The 22,528-nt window shown below is 34.2% G+C and overlaps 1 protein-coding gene across 1 annotated transcript in view; it reads left to right on the top strand.

The window, feature by feature from the left end:
* Positions 1-519: 519 nt before the first annotated feature.
* Positions 520-22,528, top strand: part of LOC137820235 (DExH-box ATP-dependent RNA helicase DExH14) — a 34,841-nt gene continuing 12,832 nt past the window's right edge. Inside the window, exons 1-32 of the mRNA XM_068624195.1 lie at positions 520-810; positions 1,097-1,158; positions 1,263-1,431; positions 2,431-2,863; positions 2,959-3,024; positions 3,375-3,479; positions 3,859-4,161; positions 4,506-4,622; positions 4,738-4,797; positions 6,971-7,042; positions 7,152-7,268; positions 7,348-7,509; positions 8,914-8,979; positions 9,102-9,254; positions 9,341-9,424; positions 9,584-9,658; positions 9,739-9,870; positions 9,958-10,023; positions 12,476-12,541; positions 12,863-12,985; positions 13,096-13,245; positions 14,077-14,289; positions 14,628-14,783; positions 14,869-15,093; positions 15,187-15,288; positions 15,389-15,469; positions 15,585-15,665; positions 16,942-17,145; positions 17,244-17,360; positions 17,471-17,593; positions 17,892-17,981; positions 18,062-18,187. Coding sequence (XP_068480296.1) covers positions 704-810; positions 1,097-1,158; positions 1,263-1,431; positions 2,431-2,863; positions 2,959-3,024; positions 3,375-3,479; positions 3,859-4,161; positions 4,506-4,622; positions 4,738-4,797; positions 6,971-7,042; positions 7,152-7,268; positions 7,348-7,509; positions 8,914-8,979; positions 9,102-9,254; positions 9,341-9,424; positions 9,584-9,658; positions 9,739-9,870; positions 9,958-10,023; positions 12,476-12,541; positions 12,863-12,985; positions 13,096-13,245; positions 14,077-14,289; positions 14,628-14,783; positions 14,869-15,093; positions 15,187-15,288; positions 15,389-15,469; positions 15,585-15,665; positions 16,942-17,145; positions 17,244-17,360; positions 17,471-17,593; positions 17,892-17,981; positions 18,062-18,187 — 4,206 coding nt within the window. The 5' untranslated portion in view covers positions 520-703. The remainder of the gene's footprint in view (positions 811-1,096; positions 1,159-1,262; positions 1,432-2,430; positions 2,864-2,958; positions 3,025-3,374; positions 3,480-3,858; positions 4,162-4,505; positions 4,623-4,737; positions 4,798-6,970; positions 7,043-7,151; positions 7,269-7,347; positions 7,510-8,913; positions 8,980-9,101; positions 9,255-9,340; positions 9,425-9,583; positions 9,659-9,738; positions 9,871-9,957; positions 10,024-12,475; positions 12,542-12,862; positions 12,986-13,095; positions 13,246-14,076; positions 14,290-14,627; positions 14,784-14,868; positions 15,094-15,186; positions 15,289-15,388; positions 15,470-15,584; positions 15,666-16,941; positions 17,146-17,243; positions 17,361-17,470; positions 17,594-17,891; positions 17,982-18,061; positions 18,188-22,528) is intronic.

The following is a 22,528-nucleotide window of genomic DNA, read 5'->3' on the forward strand; positions in this document are numbered from 1 at the left end:
ATTTTAAAATTAAAAAACTATTTTATTAACTCTTAAAATTATAAAATGTATAAATAACCAAAATAAATTAATAAAATAAATATTAAACAAAGATAAAATAAGAAAAGAATTTAGAATAGTTAAAATGGATAATCCCTTTATATATAACCTATATATCTTATAGATATTATAATAATTAATAGACAAAATTTTATAATTACATTTTTATATATACAATTTTTATAATTTTAATAATATTTTTAATTATATGTTTTTATTATCATAAAAGAATGCACACATGTGCAAGAATGTCTTTCTATTCATATTAAGAATCCAAATTACTGGAAATTATACAATTCATGTGTTAGAACCCTAATTCATATTAAAACTTGAAAAATATTTTAAATTTAAAAATACATAAGTATTTAAAAAACATATTTAATATATTCAAAATTTTATTTTCACCTAATACAAATTTTATGTGTATTTTTTTCTTTTCTTTCCAGTATCATTTACAATTTAAAAAATTAGGAAATTAAAGGGACACATTCACAAATGCACCCTCTCCCAGGCATAAGCAAAACCCAGACTTTTAAAGTTGAAACTTGACTCACAGAGCAGTGTAATAATAATCATTCAGGTTTTTGCAGCCTTCATCTGATTCCTGCTTCTTTTGAAGGCTATCAATTCTTCACGAGTTAAAGGACATTCAAATTAGGAAGAAATGTTGATTCAGATTCCTCGTCTTACCAACTCTCTCAGAGAACCTTTCGATGTCGACCAGTATTATCTTCATCGCAAAACCATTCTCCATAAACAAAAACCTCGCAAGTAATCATCGCATTCTTGATTGTATTTTTTTTTGTTCTTTCTCATTTTCGTTCCGCGTGTTTGCCTATTAATAATAGTCAGAAAAAGGAACTGAGAATTGAGAATAGTCCAATTGTAAAATTTCTCCAGTTTCCGCCAATTGACAGAGTTTGAGATGCTGCTATTGGTTTCGGCTGTATTATTATTTGATTATTTTAGAGTGTTCTGTGATTTTCAAGTTGGCGTTTGTTTCTCGTGCAATTTGTTGATTGATGGTTTATTTTGGGTGTTGAATTGTGGCATTTAGTCCTGCAAATTCTCTTGATGAATCGGAACTGGCGCGGAAGATTGTTCACGGGTGGGAAGAAGGTATGGTGTGGTTGTAAGACTCATGTGTTAGAAAATTTCAATTGATTTGAAAAGGAATGTGGTTAAGGATTCCCATGTTTGTGTTTGGTGAATTGGTGAAACAGCTTCTTCAGAAGTGCGGCAGGCCTACAAGCAGTTTATAGGAGCAGTGGTGAACATGGTTGATGGTGAAATGCATTCCGAGGAGTTCCATGAGGTGGCACTGGCTGTGTACCAGCTATTTGGCACTCCAATGGAGGAGGGTTACATTGATAAAATTATTTCAGAACAAAAGTAAGTATTGTCAAATTTGAGAGTGTACATAAAGTCATGGAACTTCTACACACTCATTTTATAGACTTCTAAGAGTTTACTTGCTATAACAATAATATTTTTTTAATGATGACATATTATAAGGTATTTTCGTAACAATAATTCAACATTTCAATTCCATAACAAAGCAAATCAGCACATCTCAACAATAAAGTGTGGTAGTATATTTGTAGTAAACAAGATCAAACTATATAAATAACTGAATCATAGATAAGTTCCTCAAGTAAGGACATTTAGAAAATGAGTTAATTTCTTCAATCATTGAGCTGTAGTAAGCTTCTAACACAACTGGGTCAATGGTGAGGGTGCAAAAGTTACATTTGATTTCAAACTTGTGAACTGACTTCTTGACTCAGGAGTTTATGGGAGTAAGAGTTTGGCAACGAGCTAACTAATTTTCTCTACCCAGAATTGTAAACTTGTACGTGTACTAGTTAGCTTAAAAGTTTGATAACCTTGATTACAGGAGTCATTAACCTGAATGTGGTAGTATATTACATATGTTCGTACAAGTGTTGAAATACTTTTGAACAGGAATTCATCAAAAATCTCCAGTCATGTCTAAATTCTTGTAACATGTGAAACTGCTGCTCAAACTGGTAAACAAACACACTAAATAGTTGGTATTTGTGAATTCACTTTTGCACTTTATAAGAATAAGGTAAGGATCTTGCTGATTGTGGCTTTGGGTTGGTGGTTAAGAAACCAATGATAAAAGATTTTTATTGGAAATTATGTAGCGGATGCATTGGGAGGGAATCATGGTTGGTGTGTTATACGTTGTAATCAGAACTTTCCAATTTTTCCTTTGCATTTTCCAAAGTAATTGTTCAATTTTGCATGACTTTTGGATCTAAAGAATTAACGAGCCTTACAAAATGCTGAGGCTATAATATGGCTTAAGTATATGATTGCATATTGTTCAAAACATTAAACTTTCATTTTGACATTGGTATACAGGTTTGAATTACAAAAACTTATTGGACACCCGCTTGTTGATGCCAAGTTGAGGCAAGTTGCATCACTAGCACAGAGGCTTTTAAATTTGCAGCCACTCAATAAAATATCTGAAAGAAATTTAGACGCCGATGAGGATTTAGAATTTGGAGCTAATTTGATTTTTCAAGCACCTGCTCGTTTCTTGGTTGATGTATCCTTAGATGATGGAGATATGATTGATTTTGAAAGCACTGTTCCATTAGAATTTCACAATGAACAGTATAGTCATACCAGTACAGCAGATCATTCTATTGCCGATGGGGAAAAGTTCAACCTGGCTTGGATAAGAGATGCATGTGATAAAATAGTTAGGAATTGTAATTCACAGCTATCCCGAGATGAATTGGCAATGGCCATTTGCCGGGTTCTTAATTCAGAAAAGCCTGGTGAAGAGGTATATTGCTTGGTTTCAATCTTCCTTACAGATTTTCATATAACTACAGTTTACTGCTTTTGTTGAAACTTATAATTTTTTCTCTCTTCTTGAAGATAGCTGGAGATCTGTTGGATCTTGTTGGTGACAGTGCATTTGAAACTGTGCAAATTATTTTATTGGTAAGAGTATGCTAATTCCTCTCAATTTTAAAAATTGTATTAATTGGTTAATTAGTTGGTTGGAGGGATTAGCTAGATATAAATAGGGAAAGAAGGATAGGATAGAGGCAGATTTGTTGTTATTGTAAATTGAGCATTGGCTCTTTGAGAAAAGAGAAATCCTCTGTGAAGGGCAAACACCCTTGGAGGAAAGATTTCTATTCTATTTATTGTTCTTTTCATCCTAGTCAATAAAAATCTTTCTTTTCTTTTTCTTTTCTTGGTTTCTAACAAATTGATATTGGAAAAAGACTGTAGTTGTTTTATGGATTTGTTCAAGTTGTAGTTGACATTTTTGTGATAATTTGCAGCATCGAAAGGAGATTGTTGATTCTATTCATCATGGCTTATTGATATTGAAGTCTGATAAAAATGCTTCAAATGCTCAGTCTCGCATGCCTAGTTATGGAACACAGGTATTGTTCATGTTCTTTATTAATTAATCTGTACTCCTTCACTTGTATATAGTGAAATCCATACTTAAATGCATTCTTTATTTAAAACACTGCCTTCCTCTGCTTTTGTCTGGTTGAGAAGAAAAGGAAGGGGGACAGAAGATAGCAGTAATTTGGGTAGTTTGGTGGGAGAAAAAGAGAGGAAATACTTAAACAATGGTTGGCTCCACTATATTGTACCAATCCATCTCTTCTCTCTTCTACCAAACACCTTTAACTTCCATTTTATTTTCTCACCTATTTTCATTCATCCATTTTATTTCTATCTACTGTATTTCTCTTATCTTTACCAAACAGATAATTAAGGAATTGTAGATAATTAAGGAATTGTGTTTTTTAGGTCACTGTTCAAACAGAATCAGGAAAGCAAATTGACAAGCTTCGACGCAAGGAGGAAAAACGAAATAGACGTGGAATAGAACATGCCGGTGATGGTGACTTGTCTGTTCTGGATTTCTCATCTTTACTTCAAGCAAGTGAGAGGAAAAATTTGTTTGATGAAATGATTGGGTCTGGAGATAGGTCCGAGTCAATAGCTGTTACTGCTCTTCCTGAAGGAACTGTAAGGAAACATTTTAAGGGGTACGAAGAGGTTATTATTCCCCCAAAACCAACTGCACCCTTGAAACCTGGAGAAAAGCTGGTATATCTCTTATATTTGACTTGTGAGTTACATTCAACTATTTATTGAGGGATTAAGAATATTTTTGTGGACTGTAAGATGAAATTATTGATACTTTAATGACATATGAAGTGAGTGAAGGGCGAGATGCATGTATTGCTAGTCCTTGGATCTTTAGTTACTGTAAGATGATAACTACGCAACAATTACAAAAAGTTAAACCCACCTATGCAGTTTTGGTTATTGTTATATATATATATTAACAAATTACATGACTATTGCTTCGCCCCGATTCCCATATTGTCTTCTAAGTACTGGTTTCTGGTAAAACATTATTAATTCATATTTACCTTACACACTTTCAGATTGAGATCAGGGAGTTGGATGAGTTTGCACAAGCTGCATTCCGTGGTTACAAATCACTAAACCGAATCCAGAGCAGGATATTTCCAACTGTTTATGGAACTAATGAGAATATTCTAGTGAGTGAAATATGGTCTATTTTTCAAACAGTTACTAATGATTATAGAAGTCTTTCATTAAGAGAGAAATATGGTTACTTTCTAGCGTAACAAAGTGCTTTTTATGTTCTGGCAGGTGTGTGCTCCCACTGGAGCTGGCAAAACTAACATAGCTATGATTTCAATTCTACACGAGGTGAATAGTCACTTGCTTTATATGTAATTTTCCCTGAAACATATAATTTATATTTGTTGCTGTTTTGAATTGATTTCTTTCCCCGGTGTCATGGGCATGGATTGGTACAATTTGGAGTTACAATTCAGATCCAAATCGATGAACTGTAGTTGGGTGCTTAAATATTTATTATCATCGACCTCAATTTAACCAATCTGATGGTTTGGAGCAGTGTTATTGATATCAAATAATGGAAAAGACTTCGGACCATAAAGGGTTATGACAGAAGCATCACGAACAAAAAAAAACGATATATATGTATAGATAATTTTAAAAAATGTAGAAATGTAATGGTGGGAGAACCTGAAAAACAATGTATAGGCCCAAAGGCCATTTCTAACCAGAAAAGAGGAGTAAAATGGAAATCCTTCCCTACAAAGAGAAAATGGGAGCCAAACAACCAACCCACAAGGAAATATGGGCTGGAATGGGATGTACAGAAATCGATAAAGCCAACTGAGGTGGCACAGCGTCTCTTTAGTGACTTGAAGGCGGCATGTGGGCAAAACACACTTGTGATGCGCTTAAAAGAGGCTATGTTTGGTGATGTGTGAAGAAAATTTTGCCTCCCGGATCGGCGGGGTTGGCCATCATCAATCAGAGGGACATTCCAGATATAGTGGTCGCGAGAGCAAATTGTGATGGCCAGTGGCTGGACAGTGTTTCTTAGCCGGACAAGACAGGGACAAGCAGAGCGGGACTAACCTGCTTTGATACTAACTTGAGAAAAATAAAATGATAGAAAATATACTTTAGAGAGTTTGAACAAGTCTCTCTGGGCTTTTCATATTTATATATAGAAATTGTTGATAAATCTGAGATACAATGAACGAGAGAAAAAAATAGAAAACAAGTAAAGACATGTCTAGGTCTCTAGGCTCATATGGTTACAACTCAAAACAACTTTTTAATAAAGCCTATCCTAACATTTTGTAATTCTTTTTTATATTTTTAGAAAAACATATTCAACATAAATCAATTTTCTAAACCTTTTTCTTTGAGAACGAGCCTGAAAAAATGTTATAGAAATTACTTTTTAATGTCTCTTTTGTTGTATGGATGGAAATATGGGAGGAGAGAAAGTTTGAAATTTGAATTGAAGGTAAAGTGGAAAGAAGGAAACTTTTGAATTTTTGTTTCTAGAAGTAAACTTTTCTCCATTTTTCTTCTATTTTCTCTCCAATGGAACAAGAGAGAAGACATTTTTACCCGTGTTTTTCCTCTCTATTTTCTCCAGCAAAGTAAGCATATACCACTAATGTTGTATATTATATTTAAGTTGACTTCTATAAATGTTCCGAGAACACAGTCAGAGAAGTTTAGAGAGCATTACTGAATGAGAGATAAGTTACCATGTTTTGATACAAGTTAGTATTTATAGAGGGAAAGTCCTAACTAGTTACTGATCTAAGAGTTACAGGCAACCAACTGTGGACTAGGTAGCTAAAGCTTACATGAGAAGGAACTTCAGCTAGCTGAGGACAACTGTCTCTTTGACATCTGGCATGTAAAGAGTGATACACAACATAACTAGAAAGTTAAAAAGTAAATATTTTTTTAATAATAGTAGTTGCGTGTGGCCATTTGTATGGAGGTGCCAACTTAAGTATTCGAGTTGTATGGAGGTGTTGGCTTAATTGTCCAAGACTAGTTTTTTTTCTTCTAATTGAATGCTTAATGAGAAGTGTTTTGACATGTGTCAAACAACGGTTGGCATTGGAAAAGTGTTTCACATTACAAGCTTTTATGTCTTATATAGCTGAATTGGATTGTCATAATTTTTTTGAAGGCTTGGATACTTTACTGATCCATATTGATTACCTATCCAAAAGTATAGATATCGGTCATTTATTTGATACAAGTATGTGAAACAAATTAGAATATCAGTGTTTCATATGCAGTTGCTGCTTCTAAAACCCTAATAGCTGTTGTATCACAAAAAAATCCTAGTATATGTGGTCATTATTTTGATATGATGTAGTTAGAGTCATGATGCTGAAAGCAAAAAAGTTGTGTGTAGGGCTTAATTGTTTTGACGGGGTTTCTTAATCATTCAATTTGTTTGTGCTTTTTCATGTTTCAGCTGTGAAGAGGAGTAACTTATTTTCTTTAACTTTATAAATGACTTGTACAGATTGGACAGCACTTCAAGGGGGGTTACTTGCATAAAGAGGAATTTAAGATAGTGTATGTTGCTCCAATGAAGGTATGTTGATGTGTGTATTCTCTTCTTTACATTTCTGTATTCATGTTCGCTTGTTGTTCCCTGCATTTGTGTCATTTCTAATTTTAGATTCTTGCCTTCTCTACTCTAGGCTTTGGCTGCAGAAGTGACATCAACATTCAGCCAACGTTTATCTCCTTTGAATATGATTGTTAGAGAGCTTACTGGAGATATGCAGCTCTCTAAAAATGAACTCGAAGAAACTCAGGTTTGTTGAGAAAGTTGGAAGGTTAGGATTTCTGTGCCAGCAGGCAAACTAAGTTAATTATTTTTGTGGTTTAAATCAGATGATAGTGACAACACCTGAGAAATGGGATGTCATTACACGTAAGAGCAGTGACATGTCACTGTCAATGCTGGTAAAGCTGTTAATTATTGATGAAGTCCATCTACTCAATGATGATAGAGGTCCCGTGATAGAGGCTCTAGTTGCCAGGACCCTTCGGCAGGTAAAACATGTGTCTTATGTTTGTATTGCAGCATGTGTATTAACTTGAAAAGAGTTTAGATATAGAAAAGATTTGATTCTATTCATTCAATTGTAAACCAATATAAGAGGGTTTGTATACAGCTCTAAACTCCTAGAATAATGATTACAATATCTTTTTAGTATCGTACAGTATCTTCAGTATAGTAATTACAAAGATTAATATTTCCTTGTAACTAAACAATATATTTTCATAACTCTAGCTGGTGAATGGATATCTATCATTCCCAATTTGTATGTGAGATCATGAAAACGTTCAATAGGAAAGCCCTTTTTAAACAAATTTGCAAGCTGAAGTCCTGGTGGAATGTAAGAACCAATACTAAGACTATTATCTAAATTTTCTTTGACGAATTGTCGATATATATTGATATGTTTTATCCTATCATACTGAATTAAATTGTGAGCTATTCTAATAGCTGATTTATTATCACAAGAAAGGGTAGACGTTCTTTACACTTCACTTTAAGATCATTCAATATAATTTTCAACCGTAATAGTTCACCCACCCTTTGTGCCATAACTTGGAATACAACTTCTGTATTGGACCTTGCAACTATATTTTGTTTCTTACTTGTCTAAGTCACCAAGTTTCCCCCCAAGAACATGCAATATCCTAATGCATGGGTATATTGTGTGTGTGGGATTGGATATTTGAGGGTGACCTGACAACGACTTGATAGTGAGGGACACGATAGGCCCAATAAATCTCGTTTGGAAGACTTTGATACCATATTAGGAAATGAGTTTAAGCCTAACTTATCCTCACAAAACCGACTTGTAAGGTGAGGTTTGTCTTCATTTTATATACTGTAAATTAATTTTATCTATAGTGGGATCTCCAACACTCTTATACTATCAATATATGTTGTAAGAACAAGTATTGTAATTTTTGTCCATTTTTCTCATTTTCTATATCCAAATTCTCTCTCTCTCTCTCTCTCTCTCTGTTTTTCTACAAAGGATTTCTATACTTAGTGAATTGAACTTATAATGAGAAATATAAAGGGGCTTATCTCTAATAATACATTTCTTGTGTTTCTTTTTGTGCTTGTTTAAATTATGGAAAGTTGATTAGATTTGTTTCTCTTTGATGGTTATGAGCTCAAAGATGTAGTTTTGTATTCAAATAGAATTGGTAAAAAAAGAAATTTGTATATTTTGGATAAACATTTATTTTTATTTTCTTATAGGTGCATTTAGTTAACATATTCTGAAGACATAAAATGAACCATTATAAATCAAATTATTTTGATTTGTGTGGGTGTTGTATTCTGATTAGTTTCTGGTACCACAATGCCACTGCAACCTCTTGTTATATTGTATTACTTTTCATTATAATTACCTTTTCTCCCATTATTATTAGGTGGAATCTACTCAGACAATGATACGCATTGTGGGCCTTTCTGCCACTCTTCCCAATTACCTGGAGGTGTTTGGTCCAAATAATATATACTTTTTATTATTACATCTATTGACTTTGATGTGCTGTATGCTAAAATATTTTTTGGGCATCACTTACTAGCTTTTACTATACTATTCATTGTTAAACAGGTTGCACAATTTCTCAGGGTAAATCCTGACACAGGCCTTTTCTTCTTTGATTCTACTTACCGTCCAGTGCCTCTTGCACAACAATATATTGGAATTAGTGAGCCAAACTTTGCAGCTCGTAATGAAATGTTGAATGATATATGCTATTCAAAGGTATTGTTCCATCTCCATTTTCTTCAAAACATGATAAATCTTGCAGTGTTGGCTATGTTGATAGCTTTGGCCCCTTCTTGATCCAGATTGCTGATTCTCTAAGGCAAGGCCACCAGGCAATGGTGTTTGTCCACTCTCGAAAGGACACTGTGAAGACGGCTACTAAACTGGTTTGTCATTTGGAAGCTTTATGTAGTCATGTTTGAATTAGAGGTCTTTTGTCCTTGTGTTAGTGTTTTTCACATATAATTATTATTGTGAATGTCATTGAAATTTATTTGTACCTTGCTTTGCTTCCAGTATCATCGCTTGTATGTTGTGTTTGACAGACTGAACTAGCACGGAGATATGAGGATTTGGAACTTTTTAGTAATAATACACATCCACAATATACCTTTATGAAGGTAAGCAAACATTTATTTACATTTTTCTTATGATATGAATGCTTCTTCTGAGTTCACAGATTTTTATGTTTTGCATGCAGAAAGAAGTCATTAAATCCAGAAACAAAGACCTTGTTGAACTTTTTGAATATGGTGTGGGTGTGCATCATGCCGGGATGTTACGAGCAGATAGAGGACTTACTGAGCGACTTTTTTCTGATGGACTTCTGAAGGTAGAGTCACTTTTTTTTCTCTAAATACGAGCATTAGAATTTCCCTCTAGTTTCTTGAAATGAAATTTTGTCTTTTTCCGCTTTTAGGTTCTTGTCTGTACAGCAACTTTGGCGTGGGGTGTCAACCTACCTGCACACACAGTTGTCATTAAGGTTTTGTTTCTATAACAACTCTGATATAGGATAATCATCTTTGATTTATATAAATATGGTTTCTTCTTCTCATGGAATTATATTGCTGTAGTTGAAATTTAGGAATGTGATGGAAAAGGGATAAGTGACTAGTATAGATCACAAGGACAATAAATTTTAGTTTACTAAAGATCTTCTGGCATATTCTTACATCAGTCAACCTCATTAAAAAGTTGTATATCTTAACATTTACTTTGGAAGCATCAATCATACATGACATGGACTTGTGGAACCCCAATCACTTTGTAATTGTGCTAAAATTTTATTAGCATGATCTTTATGATCTTTTCTCAGCTTCACTTCCAAAGAGTTCTTAAATTTTGTTGAAGCTTTTTATCTTGTAGGAATAAATGATAGAGTCATATGATGGATCCCTAGGTGTCTAAAGCATAATAAAGGAGCATGTTATATATATACATATAATGTACATTGCATTTCATAGAGATGGGCCTAGGTCCATATGGTAAAATACAGTAACACTCCCGCCGAAGTTGGTGTATATAAACATATTTGGTGAAGACCTGCAAACTGATAATCAGCGTTAACAAATTGAGTAGTAATGTCTCGAGATACAATGTCTTCATGAATCTAGTGCAATATATCTTAATATGTTTGGTTCCCTTGTGGAATACTGTTATTGTTAATATTTCTTAAGAAAGGGGAATTTATGCCTAATTCAATCTCATAAAACTGGCTTGTAAGGTTGAGTCAGGCTTAATTTTTACTTTCTTAAGATGGTATCAGAGCTTATCCTAACAAGATGTTGGGCCTCGTGTCACTCGTTATCTGGTTCCCCCCTAGTCCCATGTTCGAGATGTTTATTTAGTCTTCAGCATGAGTGGGTGTGTTGAAAAACCCACATCGACTAGAGATAACTCTAAACTACAATATATAAGTGGGTGTAAACCTCACCTTTCAAGCCGGTTTTGTAAGGTTGAATTAGGCTTAAATTCCACTTTCTTTAGTTTACAAAAAAACAAGATTTAGCAAGAGGAGGAGGTTGGAGCTGCAAGGTGGGAAAGGCATAGAGATTATTTGGCTTAACATCTCGTTGAACAAGCACTTCGTTAGTTACCCAAGATTTGACAAAACAATGAGTAGCATGAAATTCAAAATAAACAGAATTGTTTTAGCAAATTTACTAACACTAGTTAGATTTTTAGTTATAGTAGGTAGGAACATGCAGTAGTTAATGAAGATATAAAGAAACTTTAGGATTTTTTGGAGCAGAAAAATAATAACCGAAAGATTGAATAGGCAAACTTTTGCAATTACCAATATAGATCTGTTCAGGACCTTCATAAAGAATACTTTGTTGAATATTCTTAGTTTCTCCAGTAACATGAAAAGAAGCCCTATAATCAGGGTATCAATTAGAACTAGAATGAGTGAGAATGGAGGTTGGCAATCAACCAACACCAATGTTGGTTAGCATAGCAGAAGGAAGATGTTGTGAGGTGGAAAGATGAGATGAGGGATGACGATAGTTGCTGGTGGGTACTGAAGAGAGGTGGAACAAAATATTTTTGTTGTTGATTGAATGGAAAAAAATATCCTTGACCAAACTTATTTGTATTTCCTTGAGCATTCGAGTAAAAATTACTTTTGAGTGGTCATGCGCACGTCCTCTAATGGACCTTATATGTGACAACTAGAAAGCACTACAAGTGCCTCTAATCTTGTCTTGCATGAGAGGACCAAGCATATTCTTGTAGATTTTCATTTCATAAGAGAAAAGCTGGAGTCTAGAGACATCAATGAATTTGTCAACATTAGTGAACAATTGACAAACATATTCACCAAGTCTCTAAGTGGACCAAGGATCAATCATATTTGCAGCAAACTCAACACATATAACATATGCGCTTGCTTGAAGGGGACTGTTATAATTATAGAAATAAGGCACATATCTTTTATAACTTAGTTAGAAATATCTTTTATAATCTTTACTATCAGAAATATCTAGAGCATATATGTATCATTAGGATTTTTTTATTTTTATTTTTGTATCACATCTTTATTATTAGAGGATACCATATTTTCTCTATTTACCATATTGAGTCCGTTTTCTTACCATAAATAAAAGCACCTGTACTCTGTGAGGAGCATAGTTTAAACTCAATGTCTCTTTGTTTCCTATAGTTTGTTAGACATATCATGTCACCTATTATTGGGCCTGTTATTGGACCACCTGTAAAGATATGACTAAATTATAGATTGTAAGTGAGTGCAAATCTCATTTTACAGGGTTGGTTTTGTGGGCTTAAGTTAAGCCTAAATCCACTTTCTAAGACTCTATAATGTCAAAACCAGTTGCTTGTATTTGAATTATTTTTTTCAGTAGGTTTTTCTGGGTGTTGATTTGGTTTTGTCTTGTAAGTTATAATTTAATATGATGGCTGGTGTTCTCTAGGGTACCCAATTATATGATCCAAAAGCTGGTGGGTGGCGAGACCTTGGTATGCTTGATGTTATGCAGGTAAGGCATGGGGTTTCTTGTTTAAAGGAAATATGAACTGTTTATATGATCCAAGAAATGTTTTTTTTTTTTTCAATTTTACTTACAAAAATGCTAACTTATTTTTGTTTTGTTTCCTGTTTTTAAAATTTGTATAGGAAACTAGTTGAAACCACTTAGACACCTAACATATACAATGAAAGCAGCTTTTCTCAGTTTCATTGTTTTCTATTCAAACTTTTGAATAGGAGACAAACTAAAAATAATATAATATTTTTGAACTAAGAGGTGAAACAGGATAGTTTTCTTGAAAGAGGCTCTTTCGATGAAATTGTGATGTAGATATTTGGGCGAGCTGGGAGACCTCAGTTTGACAAAAGTGGGGAAGGTATTATAATTACATCTCATGACAAACTAGCTTATTATCTGCGACTGTTGACAAGCCAACTCCCAATTGAAAGCCAGGTAATGATAACATGTTCATTTTGTTCTTTGAATCTCTGTCTGCCTATCATGCATTAGAATTTCTTAATGTATTTCGCTTTGTGTTCAGTGACTTCTTTCATCATTTGCAGTTTATTAGCTCCTTGAAAGATAATTTAAATGCAGAGGTGGCATTGGGTACTGTTACAAATGTTAAGGAAGCCTGTGCTTGGCTGGGCTATACTTATCTCTTCATAAGGATGAGGATGAATCCTTTAGCCTATGGTATTGGGTGGGATGAGGTACCAAACTACAAACTTTACCTTTGTTGAACCAGTTATATGATGTATTTCTATGTTTAGGGTTTAGGGTTTAGGGTTTAGGGTTTAGGGTTTGGCTTGTTTATGTTTGATGTATGTTTTCACTTAACTAACCTCCTATGTAAAAGGGTTATGGTAGGAAGGAAGCACAAGGTAGGGGTAAGTGCAGTGGATTGAACCTAATTATGTTATTATCAACTTTATAACTGGCTGTTAACTGAATCCCAACTGGTTAGATAGATATATAGCAGGAGGTTTCATTTGAGAAAAGCATTTTTTTGTGCGGAAAGAAAGAAGAGGAGGGGGAGAGCCACTGGGTTCGTTCTTGAACATCCAAGAAGCTGCGTGCTAGTAACTTTCTGCAATCCATAAAAATCTAGAACTGTAGATGACAATTCTAGTTCTGACCTTAAATGTAGGAGTTGTAATGTGAAGAGAAGGCTCATGTTAGGGAACTATGCTATGGTTCTCTGTGAGAAATTGATACCATACAAACTACAAAGACAGATTTCTTATTCCACTAATTAAAGAAATAAAAACATGTACCAAAAATAAAGAACTTGTATTTAATTTTTTGATATGTTGTAACTTCAAAGTCAATAGTGTTGTTTTTGTGTGTGCATATTCTACAAAATGAATGGGAATATTGATAATTTACTGCATTCTACAGATTTTTAATGAAGTCCGCCCACTAATTATTTTGAAAATAAATTTTCAGTGATTGGCTATATGTTTTGAAAGATTTTCTATTGATAAATTTTTTATTTACTGTATGGAGTAAGACAGGTGATTTCTTAATCTTATATGCTTTAGGTGATGGCGGATCCTGCTCTTAGTTCTAAGCAGAGGTCTCTTGTAATTGATGCTGCACGTGCCCTTGATAAAGCAAAAATGATGCGCTTCGATGAGAAAAGTGGCAATTTTTATTGTACTGAGCTTGGTCGCATTGCAAGCCATTTTTACATTCAATATTCGAGTGTTGAAACATACAATGAAATGCTGAGACGCCACATGAATGACAGTGAGGTATGGGGCATTTTCTAGTGTTCTGTTCATTACTATATCAAAGGATGATAGCTTATACCTGAGTCTGCCTCTTGTGCTCAATTATTTTCTCTCATAAATTTTCCCAATAAAAAAGGTATTCTCGTACAATAAAAGTAATGATTTATTGTTCATTTTATATGCCTTTTTCCCAGAAGATTGGGGAAGGTGTGTATTTTGGTGGTTAGTTATTTAATGTATCTTAGTCTGTTCTTTGCCATAAGCATATGAAAACATGCATCCATTCTAAATGACATTCATATATTACTATTATCAGCATTTTTTTTTTCTTATGTTCTTTTTACCTTTTGTCACTCTAGGTGATTAACATGATTGCACATTCTTCTGAATTTGAGAATATTGCTGTTCGAGAAGAAGAACAAAATGAGCTAGAGACGTTGGCACGCTCATCATGTCCATTAGAAATTAAGGGTGGTCCTTCCAATAAACATGGAAAGATTTCCATCTTGATTCAGGTCTTGTTCGTGAGTTTGACTTTATTTTCCAGTTAGGATACCTGACTAATTGAATGAATAAGATATGGCTTTTTGTTGTTTGCAGTTGTACATATCTCGAGGTTCAATAGATTCTTTTTCTTTGATATCCGATGCTGCATATATTAGTGCAAGCTTGGCTCGAATAACACGGGCGTTATTTGAGATTTGCTTACGAAGAGGTTGGTGTGAGATGTCTTTGTTTATGTTGGAGTATAGCAAAGCTGTGGATCGTCAAGTTTGGCCACATCAACATCCTCTTAGACAATTTGACAAGGACCTTTCTGCAGAAGTTTGCTCTCAACTATTTTTTTTTTCACTAAATTTTCTAGCTAAAATATAATATTTCATATTGGTGTATGTAATATTATTTTTTGGTTCATAGATATTGCGGAAGCTTGAAGAACGTGGAGCTGACCTAGATCGCTTGTTTGAGATGGAGGAGAAAGACATTGGGGCATTAATTCGGTATGCACCAGGAGGAAGGGTATGTACCTTTTAGTAGGATAATGTTGAAAGGTTTCCTTAGAGGTTGGTTTAGATGCTGAAGAAATGATTATTATTTTCTTATGCCTTCCCCTTTTTAGTTGGTCAAGCAAAACCTAGGGTATTTTCCATCACTTCAATTATCAGCAACTGTGAGTCCAATTACCAGAACTGTATTGAAGGTATTTTACAATGATGAATATCTTTCCAGAGTGCTTAGTTTCACAATTTTTTCATCGTTTCATCATATAAAGTAGTCTTGACATCCAGTTATACACAATCACTTGTTATTTTCAGGTTGATTTGGTCATTACGCCTGTTTTCATTTGGAAAGATCGTTTTCATGGTACTGCTCAACGTTGGTGGATTTTGGTAGAGGTGAAATAAATTTTCCTATGGTGATGCATAACTCTGTAATTCCTTGATTTTTGTTTAAAAATCTGAACACTTGTTATGGAGGAGAAATTAATTTAAGTAAAGGGAGAATTTCAAAGAGAAAGAGGATGAGTAATCCTCCTATACAAAAGGAACAAAACAGAAAACAACTAGAAATATAGAGTTAAACAAAGCAGAAAACAACTAGAAATATAGAGTTAAACAAAACAGAAAGCAACTAGAAATATAGTTAAACAAAACAGAAAACAACTAGGAATATAGAGTTAAACGGAGAACACATCTTCCCAGTTGCTCAATGTAACTTATAGTGAAACACCCTTTAAACCAAATCAGGTGAGTTGCCAAAGAACCTCCTTTAAAAAGTACCAGAGTTATTCCTTCTATCAAAGGAACACTTGTAGCATATGGAGCAGATTTGCACAAAACTTGGGTCTCTTTACTTCTTCCAATTCCTTGAAACATATAATCAATTATTGTTTCTGGGACTTAGGGCACACACAACATTCACTGAAAATGCTGAATAAGTATAAAGAGACTACAGCACAACAATGTACGAGCAGGTGGGAAACATATTCTGAGCAGCACACACATATGACAAGGAGGAGCATTATAATGCCTATGCACCTGTTCCAAGTAATTACTATTGCTTTTATTAAATACCACTGGGCAAAGATAAGATCAGGCCAAAAGGGATATTTTGAATTTCTGCAAGAGGTTATTAAGATAAAAAAAAAAAAGCCCCAGAAGTTAAAGGGGCCAAATCCTTTTATATGGGTGAGAAGGAGAGGTGAATGGAATCAAGGAATGCTCATAAGGGACTCCAATCCTAGTTACAAATACATGACAACCTACAGGAAACCTTATCTTGATTAGTAATGTTAGACTATACTGCATGTGCATGTGCATGTGCAGTCTGTTGCTTGTGTTCTGTAACTTCTGTTAAATATTTCTGGATGCGATAAGCAAGTTAGTTAGCTGTTAGATTTGTTTAGAGTCACAAATTTTTGAACGTTAGTTACAGCTCTGTTAGATCTAAACTAATTGTATCTATATATATAAACATTTGAAACTGGCAGATGTCTCCTAGTATCTGTTATCAGATGTGAAATTCCCAGTTAAGGTGGCTTTCCAATATTTAGTGATGCAAGAATGTGGAAGCTTGTAATGTAGCTTTTTCCTTACGTAATAAACTTTTTAACTTGATATGTTTTGTTATTTGTTAACTCCAAATGAATGCATGATCAACCATTTCAAGCAGGATTCTGAGAATGATCACATCTACCACTCGGAACTCTTTACGTTGACAAAGAGGATGTCTAGGGGTGAACCTTACAAGCTTTCCTTCACTGTACCTATATTTGAACCACATCCTCCACAATATTACATCCATGCTGTTTCTGATTCATGGCTTCATGCTGAGGCATTCTACACTATTACTTTTCACAATTTACCATTGCCAGAGGTATAACAGAGTTCATTTCTTTATTTTTTTCTCTTCTAGTCTATTGCATTGCAACTGCTCTTGGTAGTTTGTTTCTCACTTGAAAATATCTTTTTTAGGCTCGGACTTCTCACACAGAACTCCTTGATTTAAAACCTCTTCCTGTGTCTTCTCTTGGAAACAATTCTTATGAAGCATTGTATAAATTTTCACATTTTAATCCTATACAAACACAGGTATGTTTTATTTTATGTACAGCAAAGTTTGTTAGGTTATGCACTGTGGGCTTAAATACATAAACAACATTTTAAGACTGTTCTGTTACGTCTTTATTGGACTTGGGCAGACTTTTCATGCCTTGTATCACACAGACAATAATGTTCTGTTAGGAGCTCCAACTGGAAGTGGAAAAACTATATCTGCTGAGCTTGCTATGCTTCGTCTTTTCAATACTCAGCCTGATATGAAGGTTTGTACTCAAATTTGTTAATGCATTTTGAGAAAGAGCATGGGCCTAAGGTGATTGCTCTTGATAGCAACTTAAGGTGCTTACTTATGTACTGTCTTGAGACTAAGTGAAAGAATAGCAACATTGTAGATTACATTTTATTAATTGTAGAAACAAACATCAAACTTTATCTGTACGTTGTGAAATTTTTTCATTATTGATAATATTTGATAATTTCATTAACAAATACATAATGTCTTACCTTCATTGCACATTATCTTATGAAATGTATAACCTACTTTTCTGTATGAACAAGCAGGTTATTTACATAGCTCCTTTGAAAGCTATTGTTAGGGAAAGAATGAGTGATTGGCAAAAGCGTCTTGTCTCTCAACTAAGGAAAAAAATGGTACTAATGTTTTTAAGGAGAAAAAAATATGTATAAAATGTACATGGTATTGGTGGTAATGATATCATGCCTTTCATCAGGTTGAAATGACTGGAGATTATACTCCTGATTTGACGGCTCTTTTGTCAGCCGATATCATCATATCTACTCCTGAAAAGTGGGATGGAATTAGTCGTAATTGGCATACCCGTAGTTATGTCACAAAGGTGAATCCATATACGACTTCAAAGTTTGTGGACTTGTTATACTACCTTGGATTTTTATATAAGTAACAAAATGTTTTTTCTTTAGTCTTAATAATGAGAAACATTGATTTATTTTCAAATTTACTAATTTTTTAATTTCTTTTATATCCTTAATTTATTGTGAAGTCTAGTTGTTAGGTAATCTCTAATTTCTTATGAAAGGTAGGTGCATCCACGCTTAATGCATTTAATACTATTATAATCGTGATGATTGTTGTGTATTTTAGGATTTTTTTATATTTTATCTTTGCTGTAATTTTATTCTTTATAATTGTCATGTCTTGCTATTAATACTATGTTTATGTATTTAAAAACAATCCTATAATTATAGGGATTTGTTTCCTTAGAATTAACTGTTCATATTGTTCATATTTCCTAAAATAACCATTAGGTTCATGTATTTATAGGCCCAATGACTTTATAATTGATATAGTAAAGTGGAATATTATTCCTTCTAAATTTGAGATTATTGGAGCTCCTGATCATTGGGAGCCTCTAACCGTAATCCTAGAACAACATCTTCATTGCTACACAACATTGTGTTTTATCACAACCTTCATTGCTGTGCAATCCACCCTTATGTAATTGCACCCGTCTATGATGGCTAAGATTGTGATTATGGTCTGGAAACTGGGGATAGATCCTAAACACCTAGAGAATTGCAGAATGTTCATTATGCCTATTGGTTATCTTAAGAAGTGGACTTTAAGTCTAGCTCAACCTTACAAAATTGGCTCAAAAGGTGAGGTTTGCACCCACTTATATACTATGAAATGTCCTTATCTCTAGTTGATGTGAGATTTTTAACCCATCTTCCTCGCGCCTAGACCTGACAACTTGTACGTGAGACTATATATTTATTTATTGATGGTCCGATAGTGGCCTGTTAGCGGGTGATCCTGATAAACCCTCATTAGGATAAACTCTAAATAACTCTAATACCATATTAAGAAGTGAACTTTAAGCCAAACTCAACCTTACAAAACCAACACATAAGTTGAGGTGTGCACCCATTTATATACTATGACATATATATATCTCTAGTCGATGTGAGATCTCTAATATGTTAAATGGAAAGAATAATCTCAAATGGTCTCCACTCATTAGGACTATCTTGAAAGGAAAAGGAAAGGTCAGTCACTTTATAATGCCCGTGATGAAAATGATACTAAGTTCAAATCATGAGATGAGATGAAGAAGACTCCATGTTCATGGCATGGCAATGGAATTCTATGGTCCTAGAAATTAGTGATACCTGCAAGTTTCTTAATTCAACAAAGGAAATTATTGATGCAGTAGAACAAACCTATTCTAAGGTCAAGGATGCTATTCAAATCGATGATGTAAAGGTGAAAACTGTGGCTGCCAAATAGGTAAACAAATCATTTATAGAATATGCCAATAGAATCAAATATTTGTGAATGGAATTGGACCGCTAACACGTTATAAAAGCAAAGTGTTCAAAAGACTCAACAATTATTAAGGTGTATATTGAATAAGATAAAGTGTATGATTTTTTGGTAGGCCTAAATCTTAAATATGATTAGGTCCAAATACAAATCTTGTTAAGAGAGAAAGTCCCAGGGCTTAATGAAGTCATAGCTATTATCCAAAGTGAAGAGATCATGAGAAGACTGATGTTGGAGACCCTAACTACTGAAAGGTCACCAATGATGTCTGATGGTGGAACAACCATGATTCTTAACCAGAGATAAAGCGGGGTTCTCAATATGAAAGAAAAAACTTGAGAAGGTTTGATGTACTTACTGCAACAAGCGACACCATACAAAGGAGAAATGCTGGAAATTACATGGAAAAATCCCAAGCAGAGAATGGTGAAAAAAGAAGGCCCAAGTCCAGAATGTGAGCAAAAAGGAGGCTCTCAGAAAAGGGCAAGGGCAAACACAAATTTTTAATAGACAAGGTGAAGAATTTTTCTTCAGCTAAATCACGAATAGATAGAAAGGGTCAAATCTTTCTATAGTAAATTGGAGAAGCCCACATGTATGTGTTCCCTAACATATTTCGATACATTTTTCTTTTCTTTTGGTCTCAATGTGGTAATAAAAAGATTTTGTGTCAAGGGATGTCACCTTTAACGAGCAAGAAGGCTACTTCAAGGAGCCTCATATTTAGGGGGAGAATGTAAGAGAGGAGGGGGAGAATATAAGAGAGGAAGATGAGTTTCTCAAGCTTCGAAATTTTGCATTTGTACTTGAAACTGAGAAAAGGACAGATCTTGCACTTGAACCTCTTGAACTAGAAGCAAGACCTACACCTGAGCCTCATAAACTAGCAACATGACCTGCACTTAAACCTGAACCTAATGATGGTGGAAAATTTGGGAAAAGTTTGGTTTACCAAATGAGAGGATAGGCCATTCCAAAATCTGCCTATGTTTAAGAATCCAACCCACCATCACTACATGTGGTAACTCCTTTTAATCCTATAAATTTCAATAATTCTGGTGAGTTTGTCTTTGAAAATTCAGCAACACAGGTGAATCAAAATTCAGACCTTCTTATTGCCCTTAGAAAGGGAACTAGAACATGCACTGAACAAACACTTTAACCTCAACCAATTTTACTATCCTTTGAAAAATTCTCTCGCATAAAACCTTTCTCACATAGCTAAAGTCTACAACAACACCTTCTTCAACATCTAAAACATTATCTAACAGGAAAAGGAAACAAGAATATGACATGGGAACTTGTCACCTTACCAATTGGGCTAATAGGGTGCAAATGCGTAAATGTAATAAAGTATCAGATTCATGGAACCATTGAATGATTGATGGAACCATTGAATATTACATGGCACAGTAAGTGGTCAAAGGATTCACTCAAACAAATGGAGTGGATTACTTGGAGACATTTGCCACGATTTCTATGATGACAATTAGGGCAATATTGCCATTAGCAACAAATTATGATTAGGTCTTGCAAGAGTTTACTGTGAAGAATGTATTCTTACATGGAGACCTAATAGTCCCCTAGTTATGAAGGACATGTTTCTACCCAAACTGTTTTCAAGCTAAGTGGACTTTAAGCCTAACTCAATCTCATAAAACCGATTTATAAGATGATGTTTCCACTCATTTATATGCTATAAAATGTCCTAATCTTTAGTCAATGTGGGATCTCCAACACATCCCTCTCACGCCGAGCGTGACAACTCGTGCGTGGGACAATATATTTATTGGTGGTCTGATAGCGATCCGATAGTGGGTTGCCTGATAAGTCCAACAAAACTCTTGCTAGGATAGGCTTTAAATGACTCTGATACCATATTAAGAAGTGAACTTTAAGCCTAACTCAATCTCATCAAACCAGTTTATAAGGTGAGATCTCCAACACTAAGAAATGCTCCATATAGGCTAAAAGAATCCCCAAGAGCATGTTTTGAAGATTCACCAAAGTTATGACAAGTTTGGGCTACAAACAAAAAGGGGATCACATTTTATTTATCAAACATTCAATTTCAGTGGGAGTAACAATATTATTGGTATATGTAGAGGATATTATAATAATTGGGGATGACAAAAAGGAACAACAGATGTTCATTGAGTGCCTTTCCACAAGCTGAGATAAGATATCAGGGAGATATAAATATTTGTTGGGGATTGAATTGGTTCATTCCAAAAGAGGAATTTATATATCTCAACAGAAGTATATTATAGACTTAAAGAAACAGGTAAGATAGTCTGCGGACCAACTAGTACTCCAGATGATCTAAATATAAAGTTGGGAAGTGTAAAAGAGGATATTGACGTGGATAAGGAATTGTAAAGACTTGTGGGTAGGCTTATATACTTATCACACTAGGCCATACATTGCTTTTGTTGTGAGTCTAGTCAGCCAATTTATGGACTAACCAAAGCAAACACGTTTACAAGTTGCTCTTAGAATTGTTTAGTATTTAAAAGGGATTCCATGAAGAGGGATTTTATTCAAGCAAAACTAGAGTGTAAATCTTAAAGCATATACCAATGCAGATTATGCGGGGTTTGTCGTGGATAGAAGATCAACTATTGGATATTGTATTTTCCTTGGTGGAAACCTAGTGACTTGGAACAACAAAGAAACATAGTGTAGTAACTAGATCAAATGGTAAAACATAATTTCGATTAATGACCCAAGGAATATGTGAACTTCTATGGTGGAAGATTATATTGGAAGACTAGAAGATAAATTGGGATGAATCTATGAGGTTATGTTGTGACAATAACTCTGCAATTAGTATAGCCCACGACCCTGGGAAGAACGATTGAACTAAATATATCGAGGTGAACAAATATTTTAT

Source organism: Phaseolus vulgaris, chromosome 9 (assembly GCF_000499845.2).
Source record: "Phaseolus vulgaris cultivar G19833 chromosome 9, P. vulgaris v2.0, whole genome shotgun sequence".
Lineage (NCBI taxonomy): Eukaryota > Viridiplantae > Streptophyta > Magnoliopsida > Fabales > Fabaceae > Phaseolus > Phaseolus vulgaris.